The sequence below is a fragment of the Varroa jacobsoni genome, unplaced genomic scaffold (assembly GCF_002532875.2).
Source record: "Varroa jacobsoni isolate VJ856 unplaced genomic scaffold, vjacob_1.0 scaffold_461, whole genome shotgun sequence".
Taxonomy (NCBI): domain Eukaryota; kingdom Metazoa; phylum Arthropoda; class Arachnida; order Mesostigmata; family Varroidae; genus Varroa; species Varroa jacobsoni.
The window spans coordinates 1-18,604 of NW_019213363.1; the positions used below are offsets into that span (position 1 = coordinate 1).

The 18,604-nt window shown below is 41.8% G+C and overlaps 3 protein-coding genes across 8 annotated transcripts in view; 1 reads left to right on the forward strand and 2 right to left on the reverse strand.

Annotated features, from left to right (window-relative positions):
• Nucleotides 1–140: 140 nt before the first annotated feature.
• On the reverse strand, nt 141–8,927 carry LOC111260624 (E3 ubiquitin-protein ligase TRIM33). Of its 2 annotated transcripts, XM_022833524.2 has the most exons (9): nt 8,005–8,927; nt 6,953–7,167; nt 4,866–5,032; nt 4,304–4,685; nt 3,823–3,975; nt 2,632–2,910; nt 1,895–2,123; nt 869–1,587; nt 141–633 (listed from the first exon to the last, which is right to left on the reverse strand). In XM_022833524.2, the coding sequence occupies exons 2-9, from the start codon at nt 7,118–7,120 to the stop codon at nt 520–522; spliced, it is 2,211 nt and encodes a 736-aa protein (XP_022689259.1). In that variant the 5' UTR covers nt 7,121–7,167; nt 8,005–8,927; the 3' UTR covers nt 141–519. The 2 variants fall into 2 exon arrangements, with proteins under 2 accessions (XP_022689259.1, XP_022689258.1); XM_022833523.2 differs by lacking the exon at nt 8,005–8,927 and having other exon boundaries at nt 6,953–7,378.
• A 579-nt stretch (nt 8,928–9,506) lies between these two features.
• Nucleotides 9,507–15,131, forward strand: LOC111260613 (uncharacterized). Its single transcript, XM_022833506.2, has 2 exons — nt 9,507–11,011; nt 12,099–15,131. The coding sequence occupies exons 1-2, from the start codon at nt 10,988–10,990 to the stop codon at nt 14,853–14,855; spliced, it is 2,781 nt and encodes a 926-aa protein (XP_022689241.1). The 5' UTR covers nt 9,507–10,987; the 3' UTR covers nt 14,856–15,131.
• An 821-nt stretch (nt 15,132–15,952) lies between these two features.
• Nucleotides 15,953–18,604, reverse strand: part of LOC111260618 (uncharacterized) — a 5,571-nt gene continuing 2,919 nt past the window's right edge. For 4 of the 5 annotated variants that reach the window (XM_022833513.2, XM_022833515.2, XM_022833512.2 and 1 more), the window contains exons 5-7: nt 18,080–18,499; nt 17,218–17,403; nt 15,953–16,874 (exon numbers count right to left, since the gene is read on the reverse strand). In XM_022833513.2, coding sequence (XP_022689248.1) covers nt 16,607–16,874; nt 17,218–17,403; nt 18,080–18,499 — 874 coding nt within the window. In that variant the 3' untranslated portion in view covers nt 15,953–16,606. The remainder of the gene's footprint in view (nt 16,875–17,217; nt 17,404–18,079; nt 18,500–18,604) is intronic. The other variant, XM_022833516.2, reaches the window with a different exon arrangement.

An 18,604-nucleotide genomic window follows, 5' to 3' on the forward strand; every position in this document is an offset into this window, starting at 1 on the left:
ATTGATGAAAAGGATCAGGCAAACGTATTAGTGTTCTTTCGTGTTTGCTATTCTAAATGGCGCGAGTTACAGCCGCAGTTTAAAAACACCGAGATTACTTAGTAAATGGTCGTTTTTTGAATACTGTAATATTGAATACTTAAAATGGGACTATTTTTACTGCTAGCCCGCGATTTCCCCGATTTGAACGTAGTCTTTGCAATTTGGCCGCAAAGAAACTATTATCAAATCTATTCACGCGGAATGAACTCCCGCCAAAATTAAAAACATTACTTTTTCTCTGAAATCGGTTGGTCTACGTTATTGCCAGTTTCCAAGCAGCTTCCGAAAAGTTCAAGGTGGTTTTCTATAAAGTAAACCGGGAGATCCTTAAGGAGGTTTAAATAAGGGCTCCAAAAGTGACGAAATAGAAAGCAACCACCCTCCAGGAGTTATCTGTTCACTGTCGTTAAAGTCGACTATCGAAGATAGCGATGCTCCGTGAGTCTACGAAGTTTCCTGAAGAGTTTAACCCAACTTTTAGGCCACTTTGGCTTTTTTAGTTGCATCAAGCTCCTCTAACTGATCCTTTAGGTCACCGATGCATTCAGGCAACTCTTTCTCGATAAGCTGTTTAAAGTATTGTTCGAGAAGCTGCAAGCAGTAAGATAGGTCATGAGTTAATATTATAGCTGAGAACAGTCGATCATTTTTTAGGTTAAGCATTATTTGGGTCTTCTCTGCGTAATATGCTGAAAGATGACAACACAATCACAGCTGTTTTACAAGGTCGTTAAAATTGAACGTAGACCGGGAACACAGTAGGACTACCTGAATCTTCTGAAGCTAAATATAGCGTCAAGAAATTTGAAGAAAAAGAAATTCTCACCTGAGCCTGTTTAGCCAACGGCGATTCCTTGGCATTAAAGGTATAGCAGTTGCAGAAGATCAATTGTATGTCTTGAATAAAAGCGGTAGCACTCTCATAGTGATTGAAGTGACTCGCCGACAATTTCTGCTTTACCGTTGAAAGGTCCATTGGTCGCGTAATGATCTTGAAGTAGTTTGGGACAGTTCGACTAACAGGCGTTTGGAAAGGGGTCGACGAGCCATGGCAAAACAATTGCAGAAGGATCTTCTCGGCGATCTTCAGTTGTTTGCCACTCAGTCCAACGGGTATTTTTCGTTTGCCAGCGCCATCCTTTGAAGCAGCTGGTAATGAATCTTCCTGTACAGGGGTGCACAGTGTACACTTCCAGTCCTCGCTTGGAGTGGACACCAACGAAGGAACGTGACAATGAAGATGGTAAACCTTCGGGCAGAGTCCACAGCAAAGGAGTTCTCCTCCGTCGTGGCACACTGCGCACCAATCATCGCTGTTATCATTATCCTCGGGCACTGCAGAAGTATCGGGTTCTGTAGCTTGCGGGGGTTGCGAATCTGCTGACGAAACAAGTCGTGTAGATTCTACGGCCGACACAGAAATGGATGCGGTAACTGATACGGATGCGGTAACTGATGCTCCACCAGACGCTGAAGTTACGCTACTAGAGGACACGGACAGCGGAGATGGCGCCGTGCGGCCTCCAGTTGGTGGCTCCACGTCGCCTACAAGTGACCAAGCAAAATAATAGGTAAGAAAAAACACGGACATTAATCCAGTCGAATATGGAATATTTTTTTTATATGTTATGTATATAACAATTATATTTTAATATTAACAATTATTAATATATATATATATATATATAGCACCATTTGTGTGGTCAGCAGTAATAATGAAAGAATAATATGCATTAGATGCAACTAGCATAACGGCAACTAGGTGAAATTGGAGCTATGACGCTGCAAATGTAGACCATATTCTATGATCATATGCGAATCAATTGTAACGTACGGACAGAGATTTGCTTACCCGTGATAACGAGGTCATCTTTGCTTCCATTTTCGAGAGGTGACGGAGATGGTGTGGGTCTTCGAGGCTCCTTGTCCCTTAGGGAAGGCCCAGACGGCGGCCGGGCAGGATGTTGGCTGCTTGAGCAAAAACCTGGTAAGCTGTGAGGTGACCCGCTTTTACTCGATAACGCAGGACTGGGAGCGGATCGCCCGTTCGATAAGACCCCGCTTGCTGAATGAGGTCGGCTCTGTTTCACAGCAGGCGATAATGACAGTCACATCAAGCATTAGCAAAAATATTCATTACACATAAGCCTTTGAGCACACCGATAGAAACGCATGAGCGAACACTTGTCTATAGCACCTTCATACTTCATAATCTGGCGACATCGAGAATCGCCTATGAATCGCAATAATCTTAATCAAATCTATATTATCTGTTATAGACGTAGAATTGAAATAACTATCTTAAGTCACACATTTGCATGATAGGTACGCGTAGCACCAAATCCTCCTGTTTATGCAGCTGCGAGTATTAATACTAGCGAAACAGTTTGGCTAGTTACAAGAAAAAAAAAACAGACAAATAACAAAAACACTCCGGCGAATTAAAGACTATTTGATTTTTTCAAACTGATTTAATATCATACCTAAATAATTAAGTTCTTCGTCATACTAGATTATGACAACCTAAAATCATTAAAAAACGTCCGTTTCATAGAAGATGTCTCATTTATGATAGCTGCAACTTCTCACCTGCTGGCCATTATACTGTGTTCGTAAGCTATGCGCCGATTCTCGTAGCGAAGACAAGTCAATAATCTGGCCAGTGTTGGCTAAACCATCAAGTACCTTTGGCTCGAAAATGAACTTAAGGTTAATCTCCGCCTTGGTGCTAGGCAGCTGCACAACCTTTTCGATAAGGGCGCTCATCCGACGTTCCATGGTCTGTTTCGAGTGCATCAATGCCAATTCGCTGCCCGTAGAGACCATGTCGTCCACAATCGCATGACAGTCAAGAAGTCGCTTGCACAGCTACGTATAGGATTAGCAGCACAAGAAAAATAAAATGAAAATATAACTTTAAAACAAATACAATCGATTATGGCATAATCCAGAAAATTAAAGGAAGATCTAAGGTATTATGATTGCCGTCTTATTTTTGAAAATATGTTACATATAGCATCTTACTGTTCCTATCAGATTTCAAATGATTTTAAATTAGTCAACCTAAAGATTTTTAAACTAATAAAGGGAATAAGCTATTGGTGCTTATTTTATACCATTTTTTTTTCGATTTGTTGTTTGTTTGCAAGGTGTTAGGTACCGTAGAAACGTTGTTCTGAACCCCATAACAGCTTCTTATTCAGACAACAAATTTTAACACACTTCAGACTTCCCGTCTATTCTTTATATCGAAGATGCCACTTTTAAACTAAGTAAGCCACTTCGGAATAGCATCGTTGGTTACAATTCAAGTTGTTGAAACAGTTCTTTTCAGTTGAGCAGAGGCAACGTGTCAAAAAGTTGTTTTTCATCAAAATACCTAGCTTTAGAATCCGAAGTCTGCTTATGTAGATTTAACCATATAAACAGCACGATTACAACGAGATAATAGGAGCTTTCTAATGACATTTAACGCTTGTTTATCAGCAAACGGTGAATAAAAACAACATGAATTTATTCCCCTACGTAACATATAAACCTATTATTGGAATAAAAGACAAATAAAAGTTTAATTCGTATCCGTGATTTTTTATACTACGACAGTGACCGTGAAGTAGTACATTTAGCGTTCGTGAAATTAGCCAGGACAACTTAGGAGCTAGAGAAAAAGAACTGGTGAAAAACCTCCTGGATTGTCAAATATCAAAGCTGGCTTGCATTCGACGATCCACAACAAATCAAAATCGTAATGAAAATACGTATGTTGAAAAATAGACTTACATGTAGAACCTCTGTCCTCTTATAACTAAGCACCTCCCGTTTATGGTTGCACGTATCCTGTATTTCTCGGATTAATTTCTTTGCCTTAGCGTTGATTAAGGTGATGGCTCGTACTGCGTACGCTCGAATATCGCCCACAACTTTCGATTCCACCTGCGAGTGATACCGGTAAACAGCAAATCAGTTAAGATTTCAAATATTCATAATCTATTTTACACTAAACGGGTTGTACACGCTGTGATTCGATCCATTAAATTTCGTCGCGCAGTCCAGAAAAAATTATATTAAAAAGTGCTGTCACGTTAACTTCATCTGCTTTTCTAAAAGATTCACGGAAGTGTCCCTGAACTAATTTTTTGCTTTTACCGAATTCTAGTACGCCTGCATGTTTTTCAGTGTTTGGGCTGTTTCCTGTCTTCTGATACTACTGTCAAAGACCATTCAAATGTCGGATTTGTACTTTCAAACAAGTTCAACAAACCTGTGTTGTGGCATCCTGCCACTTCTCTAACGAAGCGACATACTCCCGAATAAAGGCTTGTTTTTCTGCAATGCGTTTGTGTTGTGTGTTGAAATCGGATTCTTGCTGTTTCCATGCAGCGACTAAGGCTAAATATTCGCCATGATTCTGGTGATCCTCAAGCTGGCAGTCACGGCAAGTCAATGCCGAACACTTGCTACAGTAAAATTTCAACGGTTCCTTCGGGTGTTTTTCACACATCTGAAATCGTTGTTTTGCTGCCGCCCTAAGTGCCCGCCCGGCCTGTTCCGTCGATAGAATTATGTGGTCTTTTGTCACTTTGACTCGTTGGTGGGCCTTGATGCAAGCTGCGCAAAGCCATTCTTCACAATCTTTACAATATCTGTAATAGTGAAGAATCACACAATCAAGATTCAGCCAGGTAATTATGATAAAAGATATTACCTATGGTATATGGGTGTGCAAGCCCGTACAGCTGCATAGCTCGATCGATTCTGTTTAGACCCTGATTTAAACAAAGTATACATGAAAAAACAGATAGTTTGCAAACTGCGAAATGTACCCTCCGGCAGCAACGCCTTCATCACACGACGTGCAGAGGTTTTTTGGTCCGGATTCCTCTGAGTTATCCTCCTCTTCTGGAGTCTCCTTTTCGAGGCGATCAAGAAGGACCAAATGACGGATAGCAGCACTTGGTGGAAATATTTGGTCGCAATGGTTGCATTGAACCTAGGAAAGATAATACAAAAAAAGACGCATTTAAACACTTCTCATTCATGTAAAATTGACTAGCAAGGGTGATTAAATTTTGGATACTTTGTACTTGGAATTTTGGGCTGTTGTTCTATTCGTTACACCATTTCATAGTACATGGCGCAATATGTCTGCATAGTGTATAAAACCTTAAACGACAAAAAAACTGCGATATTTCGATTAGGAACACATAACAAGTAATAATAAAATCCAAATAATAAGTCTGCTAACCTTAGCCTATGAAGCTTTGAAAACCCTTAATTGTGGCAACCAACAAAGCCCCGTTCCTAAAAATGCATAACACCTTTTTTCTTTTTACATTTGATATTTATTACATAACTTTTGGTCAATCCCTTTGCCTATTTCAAAACAAAAACAATCAGAAAAACGTAAATATTTTGATCATTAAAATCGCTTTTACGCTATAGCTCCAAAACCAAACACACGAAACGAAGCTTCCGATTAGGATGGTCAATTCCTTGTCTTCGCCCATGTTGTTAAGGATGCTTCTCGTCTCAGTTGCCATCGCCATCGTGCTGCCACTGCTGGGGCATAATTGGGACGACAAAATGGAATAAACCAATTATCCTACTTTGGACTATGAAAAAGACTCAATTCTTTATTTGTTTATTCAGTTTTGTGCTTGTCGAACAACTTCAATTGGAAAGTCATGCAAACGTGATCCTAAATCAGATAAACATGGTCCGTCAGCCACCGATAGACTAAGCGGCCTATATCATGGTTTATCTCTTGTTACCGGACGTGCACGGTTTTCGGGATCGTGACGTTGACTGCTAGGAACCACTATAATTGTCTCCAGTCTCGGCTAATAAATTCACCCACGCATCAGCGATACTTGCACTGTAAAGTCCTTAGCTCAACAGTAATTTGGGGAGTCTAAACGCCCAGCCAAATATGCCATTAGTAGTGTCGATAGAAGCCGTGTTTATCTGCGAAACACCGCAAACTTCGCTCATGAAAATTTTCTTTGCGCACGATCCCTCCGCAATGCATCATAGTGATAATACTGATAATGGCATTATGCACATAATTTATTTTTTCGCATGAATATGATTACAGTACTACACCGTCACGCAAATACAAAATACTACCAAAAGTGCGCAATTTAATTTTCCTATAGAACTACTAATTCAAATTTTATTTTACGATATTTGCAGTAATTTTTTTATAAGTGGTTGAATGGTCAGAGCCAAATCTGGGCCCTGCTTCTTTAACCTGAGTCATACATGGCGGCTTATATTACACAACTAAGATGAACATTTTTAAAACGAGAATCTAAGTCAGAATTCGTCAGTCCGAAAGGCAAATCGCTGTATGACGTTCAACTAGTTTTAGATTTATAAAAAACCATTCATTATTTTTCAGCAAATTCTGTCCCTTAGCATACGCAATAAAAGCTGAGTTAGGACATTTGAGAAACTTTTCTCACAAAATTGAATACAAGAATAAATGGATACATGTTTAATTGTTAAAATTTTTAATTTAATTAAAAATAAAAGCTTCCTCTTTTTATATTAACATTATTTTCGAAAATAGATACGATGCAGCTGTACAAGAATACTGTTAAAACTGAAAATTTCGATATCGACACGAAAGTCGACAAACAAACTATGGTGCAAAAAAATAGTTAATAATAGCTATAATATGTCCATTGTAAATTTAAAATTCAGTCCGATAACCCCACTACAATTATTAAACGAATCAGATAGCCAATGCACTTACAGCGATCATTGCCGATAATATGATGTGTCACGCGTACGAAGTAAACGCAGATACCTTTATTACGCTTGAGACAACAATCGTATCGCCTATGGTAGCCTAGAGAAGTTAATTTCCGTTAGATGGAATGGATTCTATTTAAGTAGTATGACTAACCGTTGACTGATCTTCAGGAAGGCACGCCTTGCATGCCGTGTGCAGACACGGTAATAAGAACGGCTCCGACTTGACAGTAACTTCCGAAAAGCACAGGGCACATTTCCTAACCACAGGCCCAAAAGGCTGGTGTGAAGCGTCAACATCGACGACCTCTGTGTCTGCCATCTCGATCGGGCCCGTGTGAATTTGCAAGTTTTTCAGTGCTCCACAAACTGGTACAAAGAAGAGAAAAACACTACGATAAAAGCTGATTAACACTTAGTGCGCTTCGACTTTTCATCCCACTGAAGTTCATATACATGCACCTTGCTAAGTTACAACAGTTTTTCAATCTGGCAACAATAACAACAACAACAACCAGTTAAGAACAGCGGTATCCAATCCGGGTGAACAACGACGACGACGAGACCCTTTAAACACACTACGAATAGATTGGTACGGCGGTCTCCTCATAGCACTACCAGCTGAGGAGCAGCATGTTTTGGACATGACGTTAGCAAAAGACGGTAGTAAGATAGCTAAACAACAGGATAATGAAATGGCCCGAAATGAATTAAGTTTGAAGATTGTCAAGAGGGTTTGCGTAACACAATTGCATGTGACGATAGCAATCATGGTTTGAAATCGGCCGCTGGTATACTTTGTTTTGTGCTGGAAGTCACCCATCTCGATGAACGCCTGACGGCTTAAGTACTTGACATAAGAAATAAAAAAACCTATAATTACGTAGGGCTAACATCTCCGAAAGTATAATGTCAATCTTAATTGGGACGGATGTGGGGCTCAGCCTCGTTGTCAACCTTATTTTCGCAGAGAACATTACCCACATTTTCTTTTCCAAAGCTTTATTTAATAGTACTGGTAGGAGAAAGTGGCTAGCGCCACCAGACGATCGCAGGGTCTCTTTGGTCTGGTACTTTTTCTTCCCAGACGTGCTAGTTACCGGGATGGGCGCCTATTTCGCCCATGCGTCTTCTTAACCTAAATGTAAAGCACCATCTGTCCCGTTCACAATATCATTTACACGTAACTGCATAAGTCGTTCTTACCTTACAACCTGCCTGGCAACGACATCCTTCCCCGTGCTAGCGCGATTGAGTGATAAAAAATGCGTACCCCTTCATTCATTTCAAGTTCATCCCTCCTGTCTTATGTGGCCCTCTGATGTGTCGAACACATCGCCAGCGTGTGGCGAGTTCAGCCTTTCAACTCCGCTGTGCAAAAGACGCAACTGCCCGCAAGGCCCTTACCAATATTGTGAAGATAGCTTTGAAGGATATCATGAGCAGTAAGCGTCTACGTGAGTCACTCTACCGGGCTGTGCAATTCAGTCTTTCATTCTGGGGTGTGTCCTTTACTGCCACTTTTCGGGAAAAATCTTGTTATTTACCAGCCAAAACCGAAACCGCATTTGCAGAAATAGTGCGGTACGCTTCCGTGACACAAAGCGCTAGCGCTCGGCAAGCATTTCCAAGTAGCTTCGTGCCCGTGACATCTAGATATTTAGGCATGGTTTAGGCGATTAATTCCGTTATCGCCATAAGAGGTTGTTTTTTTTAACGTCTCTGGATGTTTGGTGTATTCTGGCGACTTCCAGAGATACTTTGATCGTTATTACGACGGCTCGTATGCTATGGTGTATCCGCGCACTCCGTCATTGAAACTGAAGTTTTAAGAGTTGAAGATACGCGTGTCGATGCACATCTCATGAAATTGTACTTTCCCCAAAAAATATGCTAGATAGTTATATAAACCATTAATCTCTTAGCGTTAATCTTTACTCCACGGGTTCGAATCATATACGAGGACCCAGTGATATGGATGTTAACCAGACACGATATAACCAGTATAAGCATGAGGCACATCGTAATGTCAGGAAAAGCCCTTTTAAACACCGCAAAAGAATAACTGTTCCATGCTTCCCAATGACCTATATTTTCGTAAAAATTAATTCTACATTCCCATACGGTAGAGGTCAAGGTACTATCTTAAGTTAAAAAAAAAAAAAGTAGAATGTTAGCAGGCACAGCAGAAACCAACAACCCGCTAATCTTCTCTTAAGGGCCCGTGATCGGTGACGCCATGTTATTAGCGCTATTTCTTAACATATTGTTGTGTGCCTCGTCGTCTGCAATGGCTGCCTTGTTGTGTTATTTATATCGTTTTCTCCATGTCGTCTGCTTACATCAAAACACAGGTACTCGTTGTTTTTCTTACTATATAATATGCCGGGCTACACATCGCGTGTCTATTTGTATGTGTGCATATATAGAATACAGTGTCTGGTCGCCTAGCGGGGAAATGCTCTCTAGTGTCTAGGTTTTGTTGACGGGGGCCGTGCCTTCAAGGCGTTAATTCTTCTCTCTCTGTCAAGTAAGCAACGTTCTCTATAGGAACGGCTCATTTGGAACGAATCGCGCCAGTAGCGAATCCGTTGTGTGTGTGTGTGTTGGTAATTGCTGCGGTTAAGGGGGCTACTCGTGTGTCTCTGTGCGCCGCTTCCGCCGCCCAATCTTTCGTCAGTTGCTTGCTCGGTCTGCCTGTCTGTGTCGATCTGTGTGTTTGTCCGTCAGCCTCTGGGCTTTCTGTTTGTGTATGATTTGTTTGGTAGGCCAGTATGTGTTCCCCGTGTGTTTATTATGTGCGTGTGTGTGCAGGCAGTTGTGCGGGCGAACGAGTGCGGCAAGTATGGTTTTGGTAGGACGCTGTTGCTCGTACGCGTGAAAAGTGGAGTCGGCAGAGTACCGCCGACTCATAGTGTTCCGTAGCGAGTGCATTGGCTGGTGCTACTAGCAGTGGTACTCTGGTGCATAGCTGCAGGCTGCTACGGTTGTCGTCGGTATCCGTTCTGTGTCCGTCCGGTGCCTGATTCTTTGCTTGCCGTCCTGTTTGCATATATGTGCCTGGCTCGCTATGCTTAAAGCGGCGTTTTCGGGCATATGATCGAACGACCCGCAGGGGCTGATTTTACTATTGGTCGCGCCCGCCACTAGACTGTCCCTTATCGTCATTATATCAGTAGCACCGCGTTATTTCGATTGTGATCGACATCGTCAATGACGGTAGCCGCATACATACGGCAACTGATGATAGACATCGCGGAAAAATAATTTGTCCCAGAGTTAATTAAATAAAGCTGTAGTGTCTACCAATAGCGAACACCCTCACGTACACGTTCACGTTGTCAGCAAACAGTCACGTCTTATCTTCATGCCGCCACTTGCTATTGCTGTTGTTTTCTCTAATCGTCAGCTTCATGTTGTGCTTCAGTAAAATTAATATTTTGCCAAGTGTCTCCTCATTTGTTATCCTGGCAAGAGATACCGAAGATTGCCTCAGTTCCATGCTAGTGATGTAGACGCATGGACAGTAAAATCAGTGAAGCAACAAGAAAAACAGAACAGAGAGAAACGATCACCAAATACCGAAGACGAATCAGATGATTCAAATAATAATAATGAAACACATTTAAGCAACTATTATTATTATTACGATCACACGACTGATGCCGTGTGAAATCATCTGTACGAGGTACACCCGTGTTTGTGTGTACTACTGCATAAGTGTAAGAGTGTTTGTTTTGTCTCGTATTTATGTGTGTGTGAGTGTCGACGACGTATTGGAACAATTTGACAGAAACAAACATCCACCGTCGCCGCCGCCGCCGCCGCCATTACAATCATCTCCTCGAAAAAAAGCTTCGGCTTTCGTGGACGATCGTTGATCTGGCAAACCGAACTGCCGCTGAATTTTTTCGCACAAGAATGACAGCGACTATCTGACAGTGTCAGTCTCAACAGCGCTGATGCAGGTGCTGGTGATATAGCGGTGTTCGTTTCAATTGTATTGTGGTAGATGCGTGCGCTGGCTACCGCCGCGGTCAGATAAAAAACACGTTGGAGTCAACGACAACAACAATAACAACAGTAGCAGCAACAACAACAGTAGTTATAACAGAAATAAAGGCAACAGCGGAGGAGCTGCAGCTGCAGCAGCACCCGGAGGCCCTGTTCGTTCGCGCCGGTCATCAACATGAGCAGTGCTACTACCGGCGAGGTGAGTCCAGTACGGTCCAATAGATTGATAAAACTCGGCGCGATGACAGATGAAATTATTGTCACCTACTGTAGTTGAATATAAAAATCGCAAGCTACTCTACTTAGTAATTGATAGTATTAATAACCTTGCCCAAAGGTTGTAAAAGAAAGGTGCTTTCGACAACATCCGTATTGCTACGATCGTCTATGGCGCCAAAAGTATTCGATGGAGCTTGCTACAGACACGACTAATAATATTGATGTTAATAATAATAATAATAATAATAATAACAATAATATTGGTAACCGTCATTAGAACAAGAATGCGTCCACTACATCACGAATAGGACACAACAAGTATAGAACGCGCAACAGGCGAGCATGCGCTATACAAACAATCGTGTATCGTTTTTCTCAACATAGGCACCTACTTTTGGGTGACGTTGAAAGAAGTACACGGGATTTTGTTTGTTGTTGTGACGCTTCCATCTACGTTGCTATCTATCTAGTTAACTATAATCATTACTAGTTATAAATTTTAATGTTTATTGGAATGATAAGATTGGGAAACGAACTACAATTGTTCGGCAACTGTTTAGTTGCAGCTACAATAGTGCCGATGGGTTTCTTAGACGAATTTAGCTCACTAGAATAGAGAAGACTAAAATAACGAATAGTTGTTGGTAAATGAGTAGCTCGAAAGCAGTGAACATTCTGCTGTGGAATTAATTGTTTAGATTCACGCGCATCTGGCACTGATATTAGAATAAGTAGTGATTGGTTATTATAACACCATTCACGTAACATTGGAACTGTAATAACTAGTTGGACTGCAATCTGTGGACTATATATATGAATACATTTTCGCATGCAAATTGCCCTATGATTTATTGTGTCTGTACAATAAAATAACACTTTTATTAAGAAATAAAGCTTGTACTATGAGCGATTGCTATGTGGCACAAATAAGTAGAATGCAATAATCTAATTCTAAGGAGATTCTCCAATAATCGTAATCAAAATAATGTTTTTATAAAGGGACTCATTAAAAACAACGTGACTTAAAATTTCAGAAATTAAAATTCGCTTTATTATTTATTTTTCAGGGTCAGGCTGATATCGCGCCTCCCGGAGTAGACTTCGAGGAGCTTTCGCAAGACAGCCGTTGTTCGCAGTTACAGGACCACAAAGAAAACGGCACCAAATCGCCTCAAGATGGCGGAGCCAAGGACTCGGGAGAGTCACAATCACCACATGAAGTAATCGACGATAAGGAACAAAAAATTGATCCTGTACTTGGCTATATCCCGTTAGTTGAAAATGAGTATCGCTACGCAAAGCGAGATTCTCAGAAAGATCTCCGGCGTATGGAGTGCGATTGTACGCTTACAAAGGATGAAATTTCGCGTGGAATCCGAGGCTGTGTTGATGACTGCCTCAACCGTATGCTGCTTGTCGAGTGCGGACAACGCTGTCGTCTCGGCGATAACTGCGGTAACAAGCGATTTCAGCGACAAGAGTACGCCAAAGTAGACCGTTTCCATGCTGATAAAAAGGGCTATGGTTTGCGGGCAGTCGAACCACTGGCGGCTGGAACCTTCGTTATGGAATATGTTGGTGAGGTTCTATCGGCAAATGAATTTCGACGGCGGGTAAAACGTTACGATGCCGCCAAGCATTTTTACTTTATGGAGCTAAAACCCGGTTTGGCTATTGATGCGACCGCTAAAGGTAATCTCTCGCGGCACATGAATCATAGTTGCGACCCAAACTGCGTTACCGAGAAATGGACCGTCAACGGTGATTTACGTGTTGGCTTCTTTACGAAGAAGGCCGTGCGAGCAGGTGAAGAGCTCACGTTTGATTATAAGTTTGAGGTGTATGGCAAAGAAGCGCAGAAATGCTATTGTGGATCAGAAAATTGTCGGGGTGTTATCGGGACCCAGAAATCAACCACCAAAAAGAAGGAGGAACGTCGCTCGAGAATTGAAGAGGAGATAGATGAAGAGGAACTTGAGGTTCTAGAAGAGGGACTTCGATCTCGAGATGATGTCATCAACCTCTGTAGGATTATGGTTCGTGCTGAAGATCCGGAAATCCGTTGTCGGCTCCTTGATATTATTGCAGGAACCGCAGAGGCATGTCTTCGGTTATTTGTCGACTATCACGGTCTAGAGCTCCTTTGGAGCTGGTTCACCGATTTAAAAGGTTATGAAATTCGTGAAAAAATGATCTCAACACTGCAGAAGCTACCGGTCACAAATAAGACGATTGTAAAAGAAAGCAAATTGCTAACGGCCTCACATCAGCTTGCATCGGACCTATCTGACGAGCTGGATGCAATGCGTAAGGCCAAGACTGAAGAGGAGAAGCTCGGTCCGATCCAGGAGCTTTACAAAAGCATATCCTTGCTTCTCGACAGGTGGAATGCGCTAAAGGAAGTATACCGTATACCCAAATTAGAGCAGCAGCGTCGAAAGGAGGATGAGCGAGAGGTCGACCGCCGTGAGAAGGACCTCAAGAAAGCGAAGAAAGAGGAAAAAAAGAAGAAAGAGCGAGACAAGGAAAAAGAAGACGATCCGGAGAAGCCTAGTCGAGGTCGCAAACGGTCGCGGAGTAGAAGTCGCTCACGGAGTCGATCCCATTCCAGAGGACGCACTAGAAGAAGGTCGCGTTCACGATCTAGATCACGCAGTAGAAGTCGCGACCGAGCTCGCAAGCACCGGAATCGGAAACGGTCGCGTAGCAGATCGTCCTCATCGAGCAGTAGTCGTGAACGAACCACTACTTATAATAATAAACACGGCCATAATCGGCATGGACAAGACGCTCGCGTGCCACGAGTTTCTAAAGAGGAGCGTCGGCGTTTATTTGCTCTTCAAGCGAAACGTGAAGACGAGCTGCGTATGCAACAGGAGATGCTGCAACAGCAACAACGAGCCATGGACACGGGCGCCGTTACATTGACACCGATGTTCCGAGATGAGTCCGGACGTTTCGTGCCAGTTCCGCCAGACCTGTTGTCTCAGTTACCGCCACCAGTGATGATGCAGCCTGCGATGATGGGTATGGCACATATGGCGCCTTCCATGGCACCGCATATGCCGCCCGGATGTTTGCCACCAATGGGACCAATGGGCCCATTTGACCCACCTCCACAAGCTATGTTTCCGAGTGGACCAGCGCCCGGTAACCATCTACCTCCCTCTGTACTGCCACCACCTGGGCACGTAATGGCGCCTTTTCCACATCCACCACCTCCGATCATACATCCGCATCATCCACCTGCTGCGACAGCAGCACTAGCTGCTCAAGATCAACGCGTCGTTGCCAAGATCCGAGCGATCCGCTTACCGGATTTCTGGAAGGCGACAAAAACTGACGTTGGAGAAATTTACTTCTACCATACGTTAACTCGAGAGGTATCGTGGGAACTACCGGAAGAAGGGGCGGCAACAGCCGATCTCGTACACGCCCGATTGCCACACACCGTAAAAGTAGAGGTACCGCAAGTCACCCAACTAACACAGATTACTGTGGATACCGAGCTAGCGGTGGTGAGCGGTGAAGCGAAAGGCCTAAAGGAACGATTTATGGCAGAGATCTCGCAATATATCGTTGGCATTCTAACGCCTTACCGCCGGGACGATTGTCCTCGTGCTCGTATAACGAACGATGAAGATTTCCGAAAATTGGCTAGAAAAATGACGCACGCTGTGCTGGGTAAGGAGCTGCGACAGTGCAAGAAGGTTGAGGGCCTCGTTGTCAACGATGCTGTTAAGCTGAAGACCAAGGATTTTGTTGCCAAGTACATGACGAAATTTGGAGACGTGTTTGTTTATAACAGCAGAGGACGTGAATGATGCAATTTTTTGCTTATCAACTGAAGATTGCAAACAGAGTAACAAGGGAGAATGATGAAGACAGGTAATGTCAAAGGGCAGTTATGTAATTAGCGATGCAGATTATCATGTTAACTTTTGGTTGTATGACTATTAGGATTCTATATCTGTTAAAACTAGGAATAAGGCGAACGCAGATTTGGAACGATACAACAATAGAATAAATACATCGAAATGTACCAATTGTAAATACCTTAAATAATAAGTAAATGTTGTACATAAGGCGTATTTCCAAGATATTTGTCGTCTTCTTTTTTTGTGTGTAAGAATGTGACACTGTGCTCGGTGAGTACATACTTGTGACAAAATTGGTCACTATGTTCTCGAAGCTTATTTTTTTGTAGCTATTATAATAATCTCGCTTAAATACCGAATACGATGGACCACGGCCGCGTCAACCTAAGCTTACAAGCTCATTACGTTTTCCTTTGAAGATCAAAAATCAGCTGATGTCCGCGTCCTTAACGACAACGCTTTAATGATTTGTGTTTAAATTCAATCTTCAGATGTTTTACCTTCCGTTTAATAGGCAACAACACAGGGAAGAAAAGAGCGATAGAGAAAATGCCAAAGACAGAAAAATATATGAATGAAAACTTATGTCATGCGAAAGGCTATTGAATGTAGGCATAGAGAACTTCCGATGAATCTGTGTTAGGCCAGTAGATGTATCTTATTCTCGAATTATTTTGGAGAAGAATTAACGTTAGTATAAAAACTTCGAAAACTACTTTCCCTCCAACGTCATTGTTTTTGCAAGACTAAGAGTGAAAGAATATGCTACGCAAATACTCGGTTAGTTTGTCACGCACGTCGGTGATTTTTTGAGTACACTTAAAATACATCCCGGGTTCGTACAGTCCAGCATCCACTATAGATTTAATACAGTTTTGACATTGGACTTACCACATTTGTTGAGCAGATATGTTAGTTGATAAATATTGGACCACATAATAAAAAGAAGCTACGAAATTGCCATTAGATGACACCTACTGTATCTTGTGGTATGCTATTTTCTATGATTGGAGCAGCATGTCTTAATGAGGACTCTAGGCGGCTCAAAAACTCTTTCGCTTTATATACAAATTCTATACAAGTTATACACTGCCATATGGGTTTTATTATTGGAGGTAAGCACCAATCTACCGTTTTTTCATTTTGGAACTCTTATTCGAATCATATTCATTCCTTTTATATATTGTTTTACCTTTAAAATCCCACACGGCTTTGGCTAAACTTTTTCGGCGAACTGTAGCATACTACACCGTTTTCTAATCGGTAACGTATGCTCCTTAACCTCTTTGACTCTCCTTATTACAAAGACACACAAAGCCGCAGTTTGTGGACACACGTTATAAGAAGCCGCTGACTTCTACCTTATGTCTAAAACAAGATATGGCATTTCACAAATTTCTGAATGAACACACAGCTTTCCTACACAGATCCGCATTGACCTTTTCGACTTACTACTGGTTATGTTTCCTTTTAGAGGCGTAACAACTCCTAAGCAAAGTGCTAAATTAAACATGCATGAATAAACGGTTAGCTACATAAGAATGCTCAATTAAATAAGTAAAATTATGCTGTATGCTAACAAAATCATTACGTCTGCTGTGTTCAGGAGTACGTATTCTTTGCGCTTTTCTGAAGACATTCTTGAAAACCTGAACTCAAAGTGATGCAGCCAAGAAACCGGCATCGCCACTGCCTATCTACTTCTGTTCCTCATCACTGTTAGCATCCTCTTCGATGTTGATTCCACGAGCCTTCATCAGAAGCTCGAAACGGCGATTCGAACGTACTTTGTCACTAAGAATCTTCTTGGCGGATGATGATGGGGTCATGTACTGTCTTTTGATATCAGTTACCGGTGTTTTCAATAAGGTTTTCAGGGGAGTCTTCAATGGTGTCTTGGATTCTCGTCGAGATGTACCGCCGCGGTCACGGATCTCGCGCGTGGTTTGCAATAGCTGCCGCATTCTATCGTAGTAGAAATTAAATATCGTTATATTAGAGAGACTCGAAAAATCTAGAGCACTGCAAGCTTTTGGAATGCTTAAAGCGGAAGTTCGCGCACTATTGTTTTTTAGTTTATAACGCTACAACGTTTGTTATGAACGAGCGAAAAAATGAAGTAAACAGGGCAACATATAGTTTCAAAATAAGTAGATAAGAGCATTCCTTTAATGCACTTCGGTGGATTTGGTTAAGGTTTTTAACACTACGCAGACGGCGGTAATATTTCAAATATCAACATGAGACGGAATCCGTGTTACCCGATTAAAGTACAACCACTTATATGGAGCACGATTGATGTAAGTACCTTTCACGTTTTCGGCTCGCATGATCTACGATGCTTTCCATACGAGCCTGCTCTCGCTCGTGCAGCTTTTTAAAGTTCGGGGTTTTCGATGCTTTGAAATAAGTTGGCGACGAGTTTTTGCTTTCCTTAGAGTTCTTAATCTGTGACGGGGCTCCTACGATGAATGTGTTTTCGCGAATGATGAGCCTGTTTACGCGCATAAATAAAGCAAATGAAAAGGGCAACTTAAGTCTTCGGGCTATAATTCTACTAAACAGACGCGTACACCTACTTTTCCAGAAAACAAAAACGTCGCCAAGCTTTATAAGAAGCAAAGAGCTAAAACAATGTATAGCAAAAATAGAAAAAATAAATAGCAACATTTCATATCTTCACAACTGGAATTACAAGCATAAACTTCTGTCATTCGAACATACGTGAATCTTCAATTTGAAACTTGTCCTTTTCTTATTAGAAATACACATTTTATAAATATAGTTTACCGTTTTATAAGGCACTTGTGGTTTGAACGAGTCCTAATTGTATTACATTCCCTTTTTTATCCTTCTCTTAGACTTCTTATCATGTTATGAAACGGACTTCTCTCTCGTTCACAATAAAAAATCATCGAAGGAAGTAGAAGGATAGAGAATCTAGTTTTTAGCTTTTTCAAACAAACACATCGAGCACCTCGACGCTATATTTAGCGCGGAAAGTACACTAAATTTTTTCCACATAGACTACACATTTACAAATGCATGAGGCGCGCATACCAAAGATCGCGTAACAAGATGAACATTCCCGACAGACTGTTGTAAACCGACAAACTACCACTAGAAGGAAGTGACTGCCATCACACAAACATGTACCACAAAAAACCTACGGGGTAGGTTGTTGATTTAAGGCAGTAATCGTGGCCTGCTCATCACTTAACGAACCCCTTCGTGAGGACACGGGGGAAGGCTGCTCATCATACGCAAAATTGAACTCTGCTGTCGTATTTAAATTCCATGTTCTTCGCTGTTTCCTCGGCCAAGTATCTTCGGCACCGGTAACAGAGTTGGGTGTGGAATGGGGGTTTGCAGGCTCGTTTGCAACGCGTTCTGCACCTTGAAAATATTTATCGTTAACTTTTGTTTCCTTTAATTGCTTTTGTCCCTTTTCTGATGATGGTGTATCTGTTTTATTCGACTGCAGGACTTCACTGTGTAGTCTTCGATTGTCAACTTTATCATCTTCGCCTTCATCAATAGCATGCTTGGGGGGTTGTTCATCTTCTTTTGGAGTTTCGTTTATGGTGGAACTGAAAATGTCGCCGTCATCCGCATGTAAGATGGGCAAGCTCTATATTCTTATACACATAGTTGGAAGCTGTTTTGTTGTTGGTTTACTACTCAGCTTTTACTAC

What these genes read in the sequence shown, in the direction of transcription:
- LOC111260624 (XM_022833524.2), bottom strand. Translation starts at nt 7,120, where the DNA reads ATGGCAGACACAGAGGTCGTCGATGTTGACGCTTCACACCAGCCTTTT. An exon ending in TTCCTGAAGATCAGTCAACG is followed by an intron (nt 5,033 to 6,952) that starts GTTAGTCATACT and finishes TATCTTTCCTAG; the next exon opens with GTTCAATGCAACCATTGCGA. An exon ending in AGATGACCTCGTTATCACGG is followed by an intron (nt 1,588 to 1,894) that starts GTAAGCAAATCT and finishes GGTCACTTGTAG; the next exon opens with GCGACGTGGAGCCACCAACT.
- LOC111260613 (XM_022833506.2), top strand. Translation starts at nt 10,988, where the DNA reads ATGAGCAGTGCTACTACCGGCGAG. An exon ending in GCAGTGCTACTACCGGCGAG is followed by an intron (nt 11,012 to 12,098) that starts GTGAGTCCAGTA and finishes TTTATTTTTCAG; the next exon opens with GGTCAGGCTGATATCGCGCC.